This window comes from Dromaius novaehollandiae, chromosome W (genome assembly GCF_036370855.1).
Source record: "Dromaius novaehollandiae isolate bDroNov1 chromosome W, bDroNov1.hap1, whole genome shotgun sequence".
In the NCBI taxonomy this organism is placed as follows: Eukaryota; Metazoa; Chordata; class Aves; order Casuariiformes; family Dromaiidae; genus Dromaius; species Dromaius novaehollandiae.
Window position 1 is genome coordinate 33393863 of NC_088130.1, and position 17209 is coordinate 33411071.

General features: G+C 40.8%; 1 protein-coding gene across 2 annotated transcripts in view; it reads left to right on the forward strand.

The window, feature by feature from the left end:
- The window catches only part of LOC112988500 (CMP-N-acetylneuraminate-poly-alpha-2,8-sialyltransferase), a 62324-nt gene extending 49121 nt beyond the window's left edge, over positions 1–13203 (forward strand). For both annotated transcript variants that reach the window (XM_064499790.1, XM_064499791.1), the window contains one exon: positions 8866–13203. In XM_064499790.1, coding sequence (XP_064355860.1) covers positions 8866–9148 — 283 coding nt within the window. In that variant the 3' untranslated portion in view covers positions 9149–13203. The remainder of the gene's footprint in view (positions 1–8865) is intronic.
- Positions 13204–17209: the final 4006 nt, after the last annotated feature.

The window sequence follows — 17209 nt, forward strand, 5'->3', positions numbered from 1 at the left end:
CCGTTGTCTCTCCGTCCTGCTGGAGTGCTTCTGCCTTAAAATCAACAAAATCTGTGGGCAATTCTGGAAGTGCTTGTCTAGGAAAGGAGAGTCAAGGGCTCTGCAGGATGGACTGATTATATGATGGTTTAACAGAAAAAGTTGATGTGTTTGGCTTATGGCTGTGGAGGATTCCAGCTGTGACACCAAAATCTTTTGTTTGTCTGAGCAAAGAGTTCTTATGGCTTAACCGATCTTAACTGTGGCAACCTTTCTTAATTCACTGGCAGCAGAAGGGTAATGTTATGCTCTATCTTGGAGCCTGCTTACATTGAGGTGATCTTCCATACATTGATTAAATCTGCTTTAAGAGAAGATTATGCTAGAGCAACAGTGCAGAGCAGAATAGTCGCCTATAGCAGGGAAGCTGGACCACGCTCGTGCTTAGGTGTAGTAGCGCAGGGTGCGGATGTATCCTGTACCATGATTGTGTTTGCCCTTGATGTCACTGGTTCTTCTTTTATTGTTCTGAGGATCAGAAACGTTGCCACATAGAGTCCCATCTCTTGAGTGGTCTTCAAATTTGGCTTTATAAATGAGAATGTGAATTTACTTAGCAGAGCAAAATGAAGGGATAATAGGAGAAAAAAGCTTACATCCATGCAGTGAATTAAGCTTGCTAAAAGGAGAGTGACAATTTTAGTAAGTAAGTGTTTCTACTCTTCATAAAGTGCATTATTCCTTTTGATGAAATAGTTGTTGTGTATGCTGTTTCAAAATATTGTATATTGAAAACTGCAAAGCAGATATTATGTAAATACTTAGCAGTATTTCTTGGCTGGCTGTCACTCTCTCAACGAACTGTTCACAATTTAATTTTTTCATACTCTAGATTTCCTGTACAGCCCCCTGCCTAATGCATATCTCAGTAGGGGATGGAGAAATAGAAATTTTTAGCTACTGCATTCACATAAGAGGGTCAGATGAAGGGTTGTTGCTAATGTTCACATGATTAATCGCACTAAAGACATGAAAGTGTAGGAAGATGGAACAGGGCACCAGAGGATGCTTTATCCTTTCTGAGTTTGAAGAGGTTGTTTTAGCTGACACCTTATAGAGAGCTAGATAAATAAATTGAATAGGGATCCTGCCTTACTGAAGACAGTGGAAGTTCAGCCTTTGATCCCAGAGAGGTGTAAGTCAGACCTTGTGTGGTCCAACATTTCTGACTCAGGAGTAAACGTATGATAAAATTGACAGCCACAGCATAGTTTTATAGCAAGGTGTACAGTGTTTCTATGCCAAGACTTCTGTGATTCCTTCTTCAATGTCCTGTGCCATTTTTGTACATACTCTCTAAAGCAGACACTGGCTCCAAGATCATGAAAGTGGCCTTTTACATTAGACCCCTCTATCTAGCGTATGATGGTCATAGTGCTGACAGGCACCAGCATGGATGCTTAGCACAGAAGTCAGAGACGAAGGAGGTGTCGTGGTCACCCTGCGGTACGCATGCCAGTGGTCAGCAGTTTAGCTGGCCCCTGAGAAGGAGCTTCATCCGGACCGCTGTGTTTGTGAACTCCACCCATTTGTCTCTTTGTAACCGTTTCAACCGTTGTCGTCCAAAACCTCAGCAACGCAACGAGTTCCAGGCTTCGGTGGTGTGGCGTGTGAGAAGGTACTTCCATCTGTTTATTTTGGACCTGCTACTGAATAATTCCACTGAGTCCGTAGTTCTTGTGTTGCAGTAGTAATTAAATCCCTGTTCACCTTCTCTGTATACTACATAATTTTAGAGCTTCCTGTCGTATCCCCACTTAGTTGTCGCTTTTTCAGGCTATTCTGTTTTCTCTCTCCTGCTACAGGAGTTACTTTATTCTTCTGATAAGACTGTCAGAAGATGATGTTGCCTTCCTCTGTATCTCGTCCAGCTCAGCAGTACTTTGTAAGAAGGTGATGGGGACAATATACAGTTTCTAGCTTCTCCTACCAATGGAGGTTTCTTGAGTAACTATGAGGTCTTTTGTCTTTTTTCTCACAATCTTTTCCACATATTTTACTACTTGTTTATGCTAATATTTTACCTTTTTGTTTATCATATGAGATCTCAGAAAGCTCATTTAAAAAATACTCTCTCCATTTGGTGGCTGCAGAAGGAGCAGAATTTCAGTGACAGGCAAGTTTGTATGAGTGGGTTCACAGGGAGACCAGCCTGCCGCTCTGAGTACAGTTTGGTATGTGATCTTTCAGAGCGATCCAGAGTTATAAACATGTATGTGCTTTCTCAGATTCAGTCCTGCCTAGGTGAAGTAGTTAAAAGTCTATTGAAATAAGCTCGACCAGATTCAGATCTCATTTGTACTGAGTAATTCTAGGGAAGCTGATATGCAGATATGGTAAATAAAGGTGTTATATATGCTAAATTACCTGATTTTTGAATGTAGCCCATCATGGCAGCTTCTTCTGTATCTCAGACAACACATATCATTTTGAGTACAGCCTTGGGAAAGCCCGTATCATGTTTTAATTTAGTCACAAGTAATGTGTTCCACCGTAGCAGAGTAAACAATTGTCATTCAAATTCCCTTGTATCCATTTAATGGAATGATGATTGACACCAATCATTCCCCATATTGTCAGAAGATCATGTCATCTTTTTTTAAAACAAATGTCTGTATTTCTGTGTTTATTTGAATTTAATTTTTGTTGATAGCTGCAAGAGGTCATTATCCTATAGCAACAAGCTATTTAATTAACATTTCCTCTGAAGTCATGCTGATAATAATACATTCCATTTTATAAATATAAAAGTATCTTGCTAATTATAGGTGGAAGTTTGCTGGTTTTCGACTGCAGATTAAACCATAGGTAATATTTTGATCTGGCAGCCTGAAATGTTGAGGTGCTGTAAACACTAAGTATCAAAGCAGTGTCATCTACTAATACTGATTAACAGGTGTGTAAAATTGATATATCTCACATTCATTAGGCCAGACTTTTTTATATCTTCAATTTAATTGCTTTCCTTACAGTGTTCTTCCTTGCTGCTCTGACTCCTTTCCTTCATGGTTCCATTCATTTTTCCAGATCATTACAAATTACACTAATTTACAGCTTACACAAGCCTTAACACCTACGTACAGTGCTCCTACTTTGTAGCTCGTACTGCATCTGCTGTAGCTGTGCCAGGGCCCGGTAGCAGAGAATTGGGTACAGCTATTGAAGTGTTGTATATGCAATTGGGGGTAATCATTTTGCCAGAAGGTTTATTGCCTCATCAAAGAAGGAATGTTTTCTGTTATATTCGGCTCACACGCTATTTTTCATTTAGCTTTATTTTATTTCAAATTTCTTACATGCAGGGTTGAGTTAAATAGTTAGAGCTCAGCTGAGGTTAAGGAACATGAATGTTTGTGAGGAGTGGAAGACAGTGGTAAAATATTCAAAAAAAAGAAGAAACATACTCAAATGTAGATTTAGAAAGTCCTGAGACCAGATAGACTGAGAGACTTCGACACCAGTAGAAACTCTTAATTTCTAATGTAATTCCACTGATTCCGATAGGGGTGCAGCAGGTGTGGGACTGGAATTCCCTGTCAGAGAGAAGTTATTTCCAATTTTTGCTTCTTTACTTGGAGTGGAAAGCCCTCTTACAGCTGCTGGGGTGGCAGGAATTGGCATGCAAATCTCTCAAATTACAGACATGTTACAATAAATGTATCAGCTGTTTACCCTGTTGACTCATATGCAGCTTAGGACCATTTCCAACTCCACGTGCCACTCCGCAGAAGTGGCACCTTACCAGTTTTTGCCAGCCTGTGCAGGTAATTATCTCTGTGTAAGCCCTGCAGTAACTTACATTTCCTGTTTATTGAATTGTATCCTATTTTTTGGTCTATTCTGTCAAGCTTCTTTTATGTTTTGAGTCTTATCCCCCCACCCCACCCCATGGTATATGCATTCATTTCAGTACTGAAACTGTTTTATTACTGCATTACACGCTGTTTGACCATTGCATTGCCATTGCCTACAACCAGACCCAGGGCACAGCTTTGCAGAGCCTCTCAATATGCAACTTTCTATTCACTGAGAACTACTGATAACTGCTACTGATTATAGTTTTCAAACCAGTTTTTCTCCTAGATAGCAGGAAACTGTAGTATTTTCCTAAGTGTTTTTTGGCTTGCTTATTGAAGTATGAAAGCAAGCTTCCACAAGAAAATGTCAAAATCTTTCCATTTCTAACAATAGCAATTAGAATTTATTGTTTGTTGTCAGCGTGAATAAGAACAGAACACGATCTTATCTTTTACTCGCTCCAAATTTCAAAGGAACTTGTGTTATGAAGAGAAAAATTGTGCATTTTGACTAAGTTGCGCTGACAAAACAGCCGAGCATTTTGCACCCCCCCGCCCCCCCGTGATGTGTGGATGAGAGGCACACAGCAGATGCCATGTACCTGAAAGCCAGGCTTTCAGCACCGTCTCCCGCACCGTTGTATCCGGGTGGTCCGGCGCGGGCCGTAGGAGATCCAGCAGGGAGAGAGGCGGCATGCTGCGTCAGGGCAGGAGGAGCGCTGGAGGCGGCGGGGGGACCCGCATGCCATGGGGGCACGAGGCAGCGGTGAGCCCCGGGGGGTCTCATGGGCAGAAGCGTGGTCGGCCCGCCGAGGGGAGCATCACCCCCTCCCCTCTGCCCGGGAGAGACTGTAGCGGGCCGACTGTGTCCCGCGATGGACCCTCTAATACGGGAAAGGCACTGACCGAGTGGAGTGAGGTGAGCTGGGTAGCAAAACATACGAATCTCTTATTTATGGCGCAGAGCTACATGTAAAAAACCTAGGTGTCAGTAAGATAATAGCACTAAAAAGGAAGGCACAAACATTTTCTTTATACCTAAGGTATTTGCAAGTATTAAGATAATGCTGGCACAAATCTGCTATTGACAACACCTGTCTCCAGCCTTAATGGAAACACTGAAAGATGTCTTTCAGAGTACATTATTTTTACCTGCAGCGTATAGTGAAACATGAAGGAGAGCATTCTTGGAGTTTTAAAATCATGTGAAATCTCTTTGAAATGCACATGCCAAATAGAGGATTGTAGAGAAGAGATCCACATTTGGATGGAAGAGGCAGTCTAGAGGGGTGTGCCCGTGACTTGCATCAGACGTGTAACACGTCTGATGCCAGATAAAAGCTTTGCAGAGGCAAAGAGGCTTGGACTGGGATGAGGAGGTGAGGTGCCATCAGACAGGACTGGCAAGAGACCGAAGAGAGGAGTGGGAGCAGAGGGCCGTGGGTAGAGGAGCTGGCGCCGCACAAGCCTGCCTCCTCGCCAGGGACAGAGAGAGCCTTAGCCCTCCTCTACTGCCAGCAGTGTCCTTTCTCTACCTCTAATTTTACAATGCATAGCGCTATTTTTAGTTACCTGGTTGCAATCCTGGCAATAACTCCATGTAATTTTATAATAATTGAGGACATGAACCAGCCTAAATCCATTAGGTGATAAGCTGACCTTTCTTTCATTTTAAATAGTTCAGCAAACTCACTGTTCTTGCTTGGGTTTTTGATGGCTTTTTTTAGTGGTGTCATGTATTTCACTTACTGTGGAAGGTTTATTTTTAACTTGGATAGTTAATAAAATAAAAAGTTCAATAATCTGCTTTACAGCATGGCCCCACAAAACAGTTGTTGTAGCGTGAGACCAAGGGGCTGGGGCAGCAGGGTGGGACAGGGGCTGTCTCAGTCCCGCATCGGTGCGTGATGTGATTACACCCTGCCACATATGGGCTTAACGGCACTAGTGATGCTTAAACACTGGGCTCCGTTGTCCAAAAATGGCGAGATGCACCTATCCCTTTGTAGATTTAGCTTTATTTATATATCCAGTCTAAAAATTGGGAATCGACAGGTCATGGGTGAAAATTTAGCGAATAGCTGTGAGAAACAAAAGATCTCAGATTTATGGGTCTGTGGTAAGTTGCTTCTCTTACTTTGTCATCTTAATTTTACAGAAAATTAATGCATTTCAGACAGGTAGGAAAGCAGGGTATCTCCAGGCTTAAAACTAGCATTATAACAAAACTCCACAACCTGAAAAAGAGCAGACTGAAAAAAGATGCAGAAATGTTCATTGGTCAAAGCATGTACAACATCAGGGAATTGCTAAAAATCTGCCTAAACTAGTTTCATATTAGAGTAGCTACTTGAGTTAAATCGATTATACATATATTTCAGGACCAAAATCACAGAGGCTTACTACACCACACGGTCGTTTTATCAGTTCAAGCAGAGGTTGGGAGCCAGGGATTTGCACCAATGAGATGTCCTGCAGGAGGCTTTAAGCTTCAGCCTGAAGCCTTAAATGCCTCTAACCATTTCATTCATTGCATTACTTGGCTTCTTTTCTCCTCTAGCATAATTGATCTCAAGTTGCCAAATCTCAATAGTAAATACAGCCAATACCATACTTTGGGTATAGTGTTTGGATATCTTTTTCATTTGTAAGAGAAACCCAGCAGTCGCATTTCTCTTCTCTATAATTTCTGAGTATGACAGGCGGTAGATTTGCTTTTAAAATATAAAACCATGATAAGCTCTAATGTGTTAGTGTTTTTTCATGACATCTTTAATACTTATTCCTGCACACAAATGCTCAGTAAAAAGTTGTTTTAATTTCCTTTTCAAATGTTTTGATCTGCCTGTTTGCTGTTAATTTAGTTCTCAACAGTGATCAGCCTATTCCTGTAAGATTGAATTTGCCGTGGATGATACTGGTTGTGCGAGGTCACTACCGTAACAGATGTGTCAGGTCTGATTACTGTTTGGCTAGAGACAGTCATGTAGGTGGCTGACGGTGTGTAGTTACAGTGGGAACCAATTTACTTTTGTAGAGGCAAATATCTGTTTCTGCTAAAATTACATTACTGGGTTTCAGGTTCAGTCTGTTCTGCTTTATCTGTCATATGAAATACCAAAAGTGGTCAGACTGAGTTTTTCAATAACTTTTCTACAAGCAAAAATGGAAAAAAAAAAGACCTAAAAATAAAGTTTCTCCTTTGGCTTGCCTTGTCTCAAAATGCCAGGTCAGTTTTCTGAGCTGAAAGCAAACTGCTTAGCATTGTATCTCAGGAGTTTCTCCCATCTGAAAACTTAGGTTTATGTAAACACTGAAGAAAATGGTGTGCAATACATTTGTCCTTTGCACACTTAATCCTTCACTGTTGCATTTGCTTTTTTAATGTGCTTTTAACATCCTGCTTTTTATGGCCAAACAAAATTCTGAGTCATTCCGTCTGTTGGCTTTGGAGAAGCAATCTCGCGGCCTAGAACTGCTTCCCGCCTGCACGATCCCTCAGCTTTCAAAAAAGAAACTGAGTACAATGGAAAAATTTTCTCTTTCAGACGTATATGTTTCTATGGTTCAAAGACATCAGCCTTTAGACAGTGTGGTTTTGGCAAGGCCTGAAACTGAAAAGGCTGATTTCAACAAGATAGTTATTTTTAGTGTTGTACAGCATCTGATGCTTTTAAGACACTTTAATGCTAGTTTGATTAGAGATTTATTTTTACCATCCTTTCTCATACTGATGAATAGATGTTCCCAGGAATCATCTTGCTGTATCCCTAAATGTCTTTAAAATAACACAGTTGTATACTCACAGCTCCAACCCTATGGTAATCCTATTTATCACAAAGACCCTGGCCTAGTGAGGCTAATTTCACTCGATCCCCTCTCTAAGCAGTGGTAGTGGAGTGTACAACTAATTAAGCATTTAGTGAGACAATACAATAGTTTAGGTTTAGGTGGTAATGCTACATAAGGATTTGTTTGTCTCCCATACCTGCAGCTTCTTCTTCCCCCCGTTGGACCACTGCAACTGTGTATGTGACTGCTCTTTTAACTGGATCAGCGGGATGATCCAGGTTGAAGTTTCTAAATACCATTCTTTATTTCTATAGAGTATTAAGAAACTATTGAATTGGACTTGGGAAAAGTGCTTCACCAGTGCTGACACTATTTTAATTTAGTCTTATTTCTAAGAATTGGGGACATGAAAGAGTGTTGGTGGCAAATTTCGAAGGTGCTAATGTGAGTTACGGGCCAGCATCCTGTGCACTTCCCATGTGTCATATGCACCTAACCACGACTTGCGTCTTTGGAAACTCCCTGAGGCTTCTAAACCCGTGATTAGCCATGTTGTCACTGGCTCAGGAAAACAGTGGTCCCATAGTTTCGGTGGGATTTGTGTAGCAGTCACTACAAAACCAAACTACTCTAGTTACTAGATATAGTTTTGCTTTTGCAGAGACTGCCACTAGCAAATAGGAAGTTTTAAGCACATATTTACAAGCAAAATAAATAAGGCTTCAGGGTTTTTTACTTCCGAAAGTTCTATTCTCATGTATTACATCCTTATTTCCATTCACTTTCTATTTAGATGAGTGATCTCTGAAATAATCACTATGTCAATCAAATATCAGCGTAGGGCTGATTCGATGAAGTGAATCGGATACTGTGAGAGGTCAAGGTTTTTTGCAAGAGTCTGTGTTCCCTGACTGCTGCACTGAGAAGAGGAACTGCCCTTTTCCTGCACTTGCAAGTTCTTGGTAGGGTGAGAGCCTGAACTCAGATGCTCATTCGGCTAACTTTTCTTCAGCCTTGTGTTAAATAGGTCTCACTTCTGTATTTCTTCTAGGTGGAATAAATGTGTGCCAATACCAGTGTCACCATTTAGGGACATAGCAACAGAAGTAAAAGGAAACTTTTTTTTTTTTTAATATATAAAATGTCTGCATAAGTAAATGAATAGCTAAAACAAGTTTACTTCACAGGGTTTATTCACATCAAGTTTCTTGACGTACTTTTCTTGGTTTCTTTGCAGCTATTGGCTGACAAACAAGGTCCACATCAAACGGCCCAGCACCGGTCTCCTCATGTATACGCTTGCCACCAGATTTTGTGATGAAATTCACCTGTATGGATTTTGGCCATTCCCAAAAGATTTACATGGAAAACCAGTCAAATATCATTATTATGACGATCTAAAGTATCGGTACTTTTCTAATGCCAGCCCTCATAGGATGCCACTAGAGTTTAAAACTTTATATGTACTGCATAACAGAGGAGCACTTAAACTAACAACGGGGAAATGTGTACAGCAATAAAGCACATGTAAAGTACAATAAGAAGTCCAGAATATGCACTTCATCATAAAGATGTTGTGGAATGGCAATGGGGTCCCAGCGAGGATATATTTCAATACCCGCTAAGCCATTGGAAAAGGAATTTTATCAGAAGTACATAACCAGCTACTATACCTGTAAAGTGCTATAAAACAAAGCTATCTTGACTGCAAGGGTTCAAGTAAGTGCCACTTTCACTAAGAACAAAGCTTGAATGTATACTCAGTAGTGTTTACAGGATCCAGTGATATATTTGTCATGAATTAAAGAAGAAACAAATGGACTGCCTATTGCTGACTTGCCACTGTGGCCAGAGAGCTTATCGAAGAAATCCCCGGTGGATGGGGCAGTTTCTCGAGGAAATACGCCAGGCTTTGGCAGAGAAGCTCACGATGGGATTGCGCAGAGAAAGCAAAGTCCGTAAGATCAAGCAGATCAAGCAAATGCCTTCAGTCAGGGGACTGTTTCTGATCTTGTATTATAACCTCAGCTTTTGTTGCTGTTTTTCTTATTGTTGTTGGCTGGGTTTTGTTGCTTCTGGGTACTGAAACCCTTCAAGGATTTTGAGGATGTTATGAATAATTAAAAGTATGTATCTTAAGGAACTGTCTTAGGAGAAAAAAATTCGTAAGGGAGGGAGGGTGGAGGGAAACATCAAATATTTTATCAATTGTTATTGTGTTGTAACCTGCTGTCGCACAACTCTCAACCTCCCAGATGTTTTTCTAGCTACAGCTGTCAGTACCCACTACATGGAACCGCTCAGAGATTGGTCATTTTGAGCCTTTTTAAAGAGAGGTTTTTCGGTTTTATTCAGATCTGAAGACTCACTTAGAAAAAGGTGCCCTTATTTTTGGTACCAAAGATTACTCTTATTTTGTATACACGATTTTTCCTTTTCTTGAAGAAAATTCATATGATATTTCTTTGCTGCTGAAGGAAACATTTTCTGGATCTTTTATTTACAGTAATTTATATTGTTTAAATTGTTTGCTTGAAGCATCTCAAACAAAGCCTCTTTACTGACTTTGCCTGTAGAGTTTTATTCTTCAGAAAAATCTGCAGGAGCAAAGAGATTATCTCATACATTCAAATATATATGATTTTTATTCCTAACTGAAAGGAAAACAAGAAGTCTAGAGGAACTCAGCTGACATATTGGAACATACTAAAAGAAAAAAGACTTAGCCAATTAAATGGAAAATAAAGGTACTGTAGAGGAAACAGTTCTTTCAAAACTTAAATTTCTCATGGTATTGAATAATACATCTCTCTAATATACCTCTTTTGTATCAGCTTGATGTAGGGGTGTGTAATTGACTGAAGTAACGCAGAGCTGTATTATCTCACGTTGATTTTTCTGAACAGCATTCCTTCTGTTTATCCACAAAACCAACCATTCTTTTGCTCCCTCCTTTCAGAAAAGAGAACAAGAAATTGGAGGAGCGAGGGGAGGCAGACTGTCAGTACGACGTACACAGAGTTACAAAACCTGTGTGCGTACGGTTGGTTTTAGCTCTACAGGAGCAGGTAAAGCAGGCCACTTGCTTCCATCGTTTTCACGACAGGCTAGGCTAAGGAGGAGGCATGCGGATACAACATATGTGTATTTTGCTGTTATGTTTTCAGCTCTAGGATAGGTCCTTATCTCCAAATATTATATCCACTGTACATATCAGACCTTGAGCTAGCTTGGAGAACTTCATGTGTAGCACAAAACCCAAGAACAATTAGCAGTTAAAAAAATGCCACTTTTTACCCATGTTTCCTGTTAAGTTCACATATGCATGACTAGAGGTCTGTGATTATGCAAATTTAGTAGCCTAAATCCCCAACTTGCAGCCGGTTTTGCTAGAGGCTGGTGTGAAATAGAAAGTCGTCCTGCCATAGCTAGGAAACAGTAGCAGTCTCCTGTTCACCAGTGTCTCCAACCCAGGACAGTTTACTTTGGCTGTATGCCAAAGTGTGAGATATGGTCCTAATCAGATCAGCATTGAAACCAAGGCATCACTAGGAACTTAATAGCAATACAGACTGGAATGTATTTAATTTGTTGTTGGTCAACCACACAGTGTTATATGTACACTGTAAGCTTGAAGTTTAAGACAAATTTGCTTGGTGAAAGATGTGTGTATTCCTCTTCTTTCTGCTGGGTTTTGCTGCTTTTTTTTTCTTTTTGACACATTTTGTATACACTGATTGACTTTCTATTGAGATAAAGGGTTCACAGATGTCAGTCCCACAGAAGCTCAGAGAAGTGCCTGTTTAGCTTTATCTGTTCCTCTGGGAATGTGCTCTCTTCTTTGCTCCGCTGTCAGGCCATCAACAAAAAGGGAATTCACGTTGACTACAATATGAACTGACAGGTGTTTTTTTCACTTCAGGAAAGGTTTTAATACACCAATATGATTATTTCTCTGAGAGAAAAGTAGATGGAGACACTATAATTCCTCTGGTAGTAAAATAATAATAATAATAATAATAATACTTTTGTAGTCGAATAAATGAAAACAAGGAGACATTAATGATGAGGGATAGATGAGGGAAGTTGCCTTTAGAAGTCAGCAAATGAAGGATGGAGCAAAGACCCTGTTGGTGAGAGTCACATCTGATTCTCTGTGGGTGAGGTTAGCTGTAATGCACAAGCCATGGAGTCCAAATTCCCACCCTATTACTAAGTCTGGTCCAACGGGGCAGTTCAGGGCAAGTTTTCTCAGACTTGATTTTGCGCAGGCCATGACAGCAGCACCTCCTTCCAAGGCAACAGTAGCTCACCCAGATCTTCTCACAACTGGCCCTTGCCCTCAGTTACTGCATGCTTTCCACCTTCGTATTGCACATGGCTGGCACTGCCAGCCCTGCTCCTCATTCCCAACCCTTGGCCACGCTCAGCCTCCCCTCTGGCTGGGACCTGGTCCGATCTCCCCGCTGAGAGCAGATGACTGCTCCCTGACCCATGGCACAGCACAGGTGTGCTTTATTATGATTATCCTCTCTTATCATCCAACACTATCAGTGACTAATACAAAATAGCTAGAATAAAAAGAAGGATCCCAAATATTATAATGATATCTGCCTTGGTGAGGATCAACTGAGGAATACCCTTCACCTGAGAATTCCTCTAATTTATCTTTAAGAAGGTCATATCAATTGCCAGCCATGGTTCCTAGAAGTATGCTAAAAATAAGAACAGGGAACTACATCAGGACAGCAGACTGTGTATTTTTCCAAATCTCTTGGTAGCTCTACATTGAAGAATTGGATTGCATTCAGGTAAATTTATTATGAATTGTTTATTAACATATATGTTAATGTTTCTGTGGCAGAGACTCTTTCTCGTATTTCATGAAAATTATCGATAAATTTATCTGATGGTTACGTTTTCAGCTTTGGGACAATTCTTTCTCCCTCAGCTCTGAGCCACTCTCCCGACTTGAGATCTACTGAACCTTTCAAACTTTGGCTGGTTTACATGATCTGATATGTAATAAGAAACCAGGCCTCATTTAATAAATACTCTACCATTCTTTTGTTAAAGAATAAAATCATCACATACTTAAGGTCAGCACCTTTTTTTTAAAACTGACTGCAATTTGAAGAAAAGCCGATGTGGGTTCAGTGCGTTTTTTCGTGTTTGATCTGGCAGTGCTGAGCACGCCTTACTCACAGTGACTTTACTGGGAGTGACTGTCCAGTACTTAGGTGGGCATCTAGATTGGCATCTTTCAGGATCTGACTCTTAAATTGCACATTATTATTTATTTTTAAGAGCACTGTTACTTTGTGTAGGGAAAAGCACAATTGTTCTAAATGTAGATAAAATAAAGAAAGAGAGTTTACAGAGAGCATCATTCCTGCACAGTACTATTGCTACTGAGCATATGTAATACCATTTCTGTGATTTAAAGTATTGATATGTATTCTGTCAGGATTGTCATGTCTGACACTGTTTAATATTATTTCATGTACAGCTTTGGGGTATTGTTTTATTATTTGTACAACTATAAAATAAACAAGTTTTTTCATTTTTTCTGCTATATTCTGTTCATATTCCTTTATAACTTGTCTGGCACTGATTTTGTTTTCATGTGGTAAGATTTTTACATTATGTACTAATATTTATTAGAAAATGTTTAAAGTAGTTCATAGGAGAGCAAAACTTAGCCAATGAGGGCTAGAATTAACCTCTGTCTACACTTCTGAATTTAAAAGAAAATGAAAAAATAGGCCGTAGAAATCATATGCAGCATTCCATACTATACTTTAAAGCCTATGCAGTCAATAGCAAACTCCTAAATCTATATACCAGCCATGCTGCAAAAACAAATACACAACTCTGCCCTGTCTATAAAAACTAGGGGGGAAATTGGTATTCCATAATGAATTTGATATTTTTATTCTATAATTGCAGACTGAGCCTTCACACACTGTTGGAACTAGCGTATAATTTGAGAATGCCATGAAAGTCAATATTTTGCTGAGCTCTGTTCTTTTCCATGGCACAGAAGCAAGACACTGTATTTTACTGAATCCTGCTTATAGTTCTCTGATATTAATTAGGTTATTTTAAATGGCTATCAGTTTTTATTGGGAAAGTGCTGCCTTTTAATTACTTATTACTGTGAAAATATATGCATATAATTCATGATCAGTAACTGTGTTCATGAAAAATTCTTGCACTGTAGCGAAGACCTACTTACACTGGAAATCTTGAGCTGTGCTTTCTTCTGCAGCCTTTAACAGTGGCCTTGCTAGCCCCTCCTTCTTATACTCAGCTTTGCTGTCTTATCCTCTGTCTTTCATGTTCCCAAACAAATACATATGTAAATCAAGGAGAGGCTTCCACCATTCTCTTATTGCAAAACTTTAAAGACATTTGACATGATTTAAGTGCTTCTTCTGAGCCTTAAGAAGCCTGATTAGCAATACGAAAGACTACTCTTCAAAAGAATCTGGCCAAAGGAAGCATAATTTCCACTTCTGGTTTAATTGTCCGTTTGTACCACTCAGATGCTGGCCAAGTACTTGGATAGCTAGATAACACAGCAGACATGCTGTGCTCCCAAAGGAGAAAAAAAAAAAAAAAAAAAAAAAGTGTTTTCTGGAAACTAAAACGTATTTAAAGGAAAGTGCAATGAGAAACATAAAACAGTAAAGATGCAACAAGAAGGGTCCTCTCTCAGAGAGACCTTGCTGGGAGAGTCCCGGTGCTCTTTGATTGTTTTAGAGCAAACAGGACTCGTCTCTTTTGGAATACAGTAGTTATTTCTATGATGATCAAACCTGGTATATGGTCTTATTGGCTGGATTTTTGCTTACAATTACACCAGGTGATAGCTGGAGAAATGCTGTTCACATGATACCCACTGAATCATATCCGTTGGCTTTGTTGTTACAGCAGCCTGTAAGTTTAATGATAGGAAGACGTGCCTATTGATTACAAGGCAGTCTTTCCACAATCATTCCATATATCCTGTGTTTTCTACAATTTGGTGTATGTACTTCAGGTCTTCTCACCTTTTTCACTCATTTTAAATTGCCATAGAGTGAAAACTAGAGGATTTGATTCTTGTTTAGTGCAGAGTGTATTTAAAATAAAATCGCATTTTAGTCTTTTTAAAAAATGAGGAAAAATAGGTCTATAGGCACATGGTACCTGTACATCAAAGGTGTAGGTACCTGTACATCAGAGACTCAGGGGAAAAAATACAGTCTTCATTCTGTTGCTATTAATGCTCCTGTCTAAAGTCAAATGGGAAGTTTTGACCCCTTTCTTTTCTGCAGACCAGGGTCTCTTGTGGTGCTCTGAGGAGCATCCTCTGTTGAAAAGCTGAGGGGCAGCATCTTATGACTCATCTGAGAGGCAATGTGCAGGCTGAATTTCTATCCCGGAGTGGAAAATGCAGACACCTGCCCAAAATACAACTCCCATAAAGCCCAGGTAAATGTTACAGAGCAAAACATTTCTGTTCAGGAACGGCCAAGTGCTTTGTTTGGACTCCAAATGCCTAAACTACCCATATAGACATTTCCAAACATGATTTTTAAAATTTTCAGTCTCTCAACTCATTATCTGCTTCAGGGGGAAAAAAACCCCACAGATATCAAAATACTGTATTTTGCCGAAGATAATTTTTGATTGTGTATTTTGCGATGAATTCAGGTTTTCCCTTTTCGTATAACAATCCTTTCAGTTCTTGAGAATAACATAAAGAAGACCTGTATTTCTTCGCAGAACTAGACCATTTTGCAGGTTATCATTATTAACGGCTTTTTTTTCCTTTGACTTACTGTGGTTGAACAGCTTTGCGTGTTACTATTATGTCACTGTGCAAGCAACATGCAGGGAACAATTAGGAGCCTGCTGACGTGAAGGTGCCTTCTTGCCTGTGCGCCCGCTCCCCTGCTAAAGGCCACGCAAAGGCGTTCCAGGAAACCCCCCTGCCAAAAAAGGCCCATTGAGACGCTGGGCTGCTGTCCGGGAGTTAAGCCCCCCGCCAATGTAAAGCTGGGAAAGCGGTTCGTCCCAGTGTCAGAGCGGGCACGGAGGGTCAGCCAGGACACAACGCCTGGGCAGTGACTGTCTGGAAACGTGCTCTGTGTATCTGTTAATCCTTCCAAATAATCACCATCGTGCTTAATATTAATGCATGCCTCTAACAAATGCTTTAAGGAGATGGCTTTTTTTGTAGTTAGCCTTTTGACTCAAGTTATTAAGCAATCAGTCCCTGAAATCTCGAGGACAGGAAATCGATCTCACCAAGTGTTTCACTTACACAGAAGGACTGGGATGGCCTGTTTCCCCAAATGGTAGCAGAGAAGGCAGGTGCACATGCTGTGCTTACTGGTGCACACCTCTTTTCAAATCGCACCTTAGCCAAAAAAACCTTCTCTGTGAGCTAGCCGTGCTGTCCAGGTGGTGTTTCTCTGACTTCCTTTGCTTCCTTATAACCTCATGAATATTATTCTTAGGGACTTCCATTGCTTTCAGAGATGCACAGCTGCTATTAAATCCAGCTCATCTGCCTGCCTTTCCTATCAGATCTCTCCAGATCACCTTCGTGACTTGGCAGCTGTTCTGGAGCCAAGCCAAACTTTATCTCTAACCGTCGGACTAAAGCCTCTAACCGACGGACGAACAGAAATCAGCCTTAAATCCGGTAATTGCAGCAGTGTTCTTGGAGCAGTTAGTCAGTCCCACATTGCTTTCCTATATAATCCTCTGACTGAAGGAAAGCAACAGTCAAAGCCAAGGTTAATAACGTAATATGAAGACAGCAACGAAGAAACAGTTACTATGTGAGAGCAGATGTCTGCAGGTGTCCTTCTCAACCCCAAAATGCACAGCATCACCCTGTCCTTGCTCCAAGCTCTCTCTTACTGCTGAATCACTGGCAAGTGCAAGCTGTCTCTGAAAGCTGTGTGCAAAGAGAGACTATTTGAAGCCTGAGGCAGTGTTATGTGGAGATACACCAGCCTGGAAGAAGAACAGCTATTGCAGCATGGTACTCCACGTGGATGAACTGCTTCTCTTAGGAAATGAATAGAGTAGCCTAGGCAGTGCATCACGGCAATGCTCTGTGCTCTGCCTCCGCAGGGCATGGCGTAGAGGAACATGGCGCAGAAACACCAGCAGCACTCAGTGCTATTGATGGCCTAACACTGGGCACGAAACAGGTTGTTGTATGAGAAGCAGAACGTGTAAAGCCTCATATCACACACGGTTGTGTCCTGAAGTAACCTCAGCTCCTCCCAGGGCAGCTGCACCAGAGCCCAGCTCCCTTTCCCCCTTCCCGAAGTGTCTTCCTCAGTGCTCCCACCCAGCCCGCTGGCCCCTCCAGTAACCCCACTGGCCCATCTGCTTTGGCAGTGGGACAGAGACCCCTCTCTTATGAAAGCAGGAGAAGCTAGCCTGCCAGGTGAGCAAAGATGCTGATCTATAGTGTTGGTCTGCAGCCATACAAGGGCTGATAAGCCTTTGCTAATGAGCGAGTCCCTAATTAGTGAGCTCCTGCTGCTGTGGGAATGCAGGCTGCTGCTTGG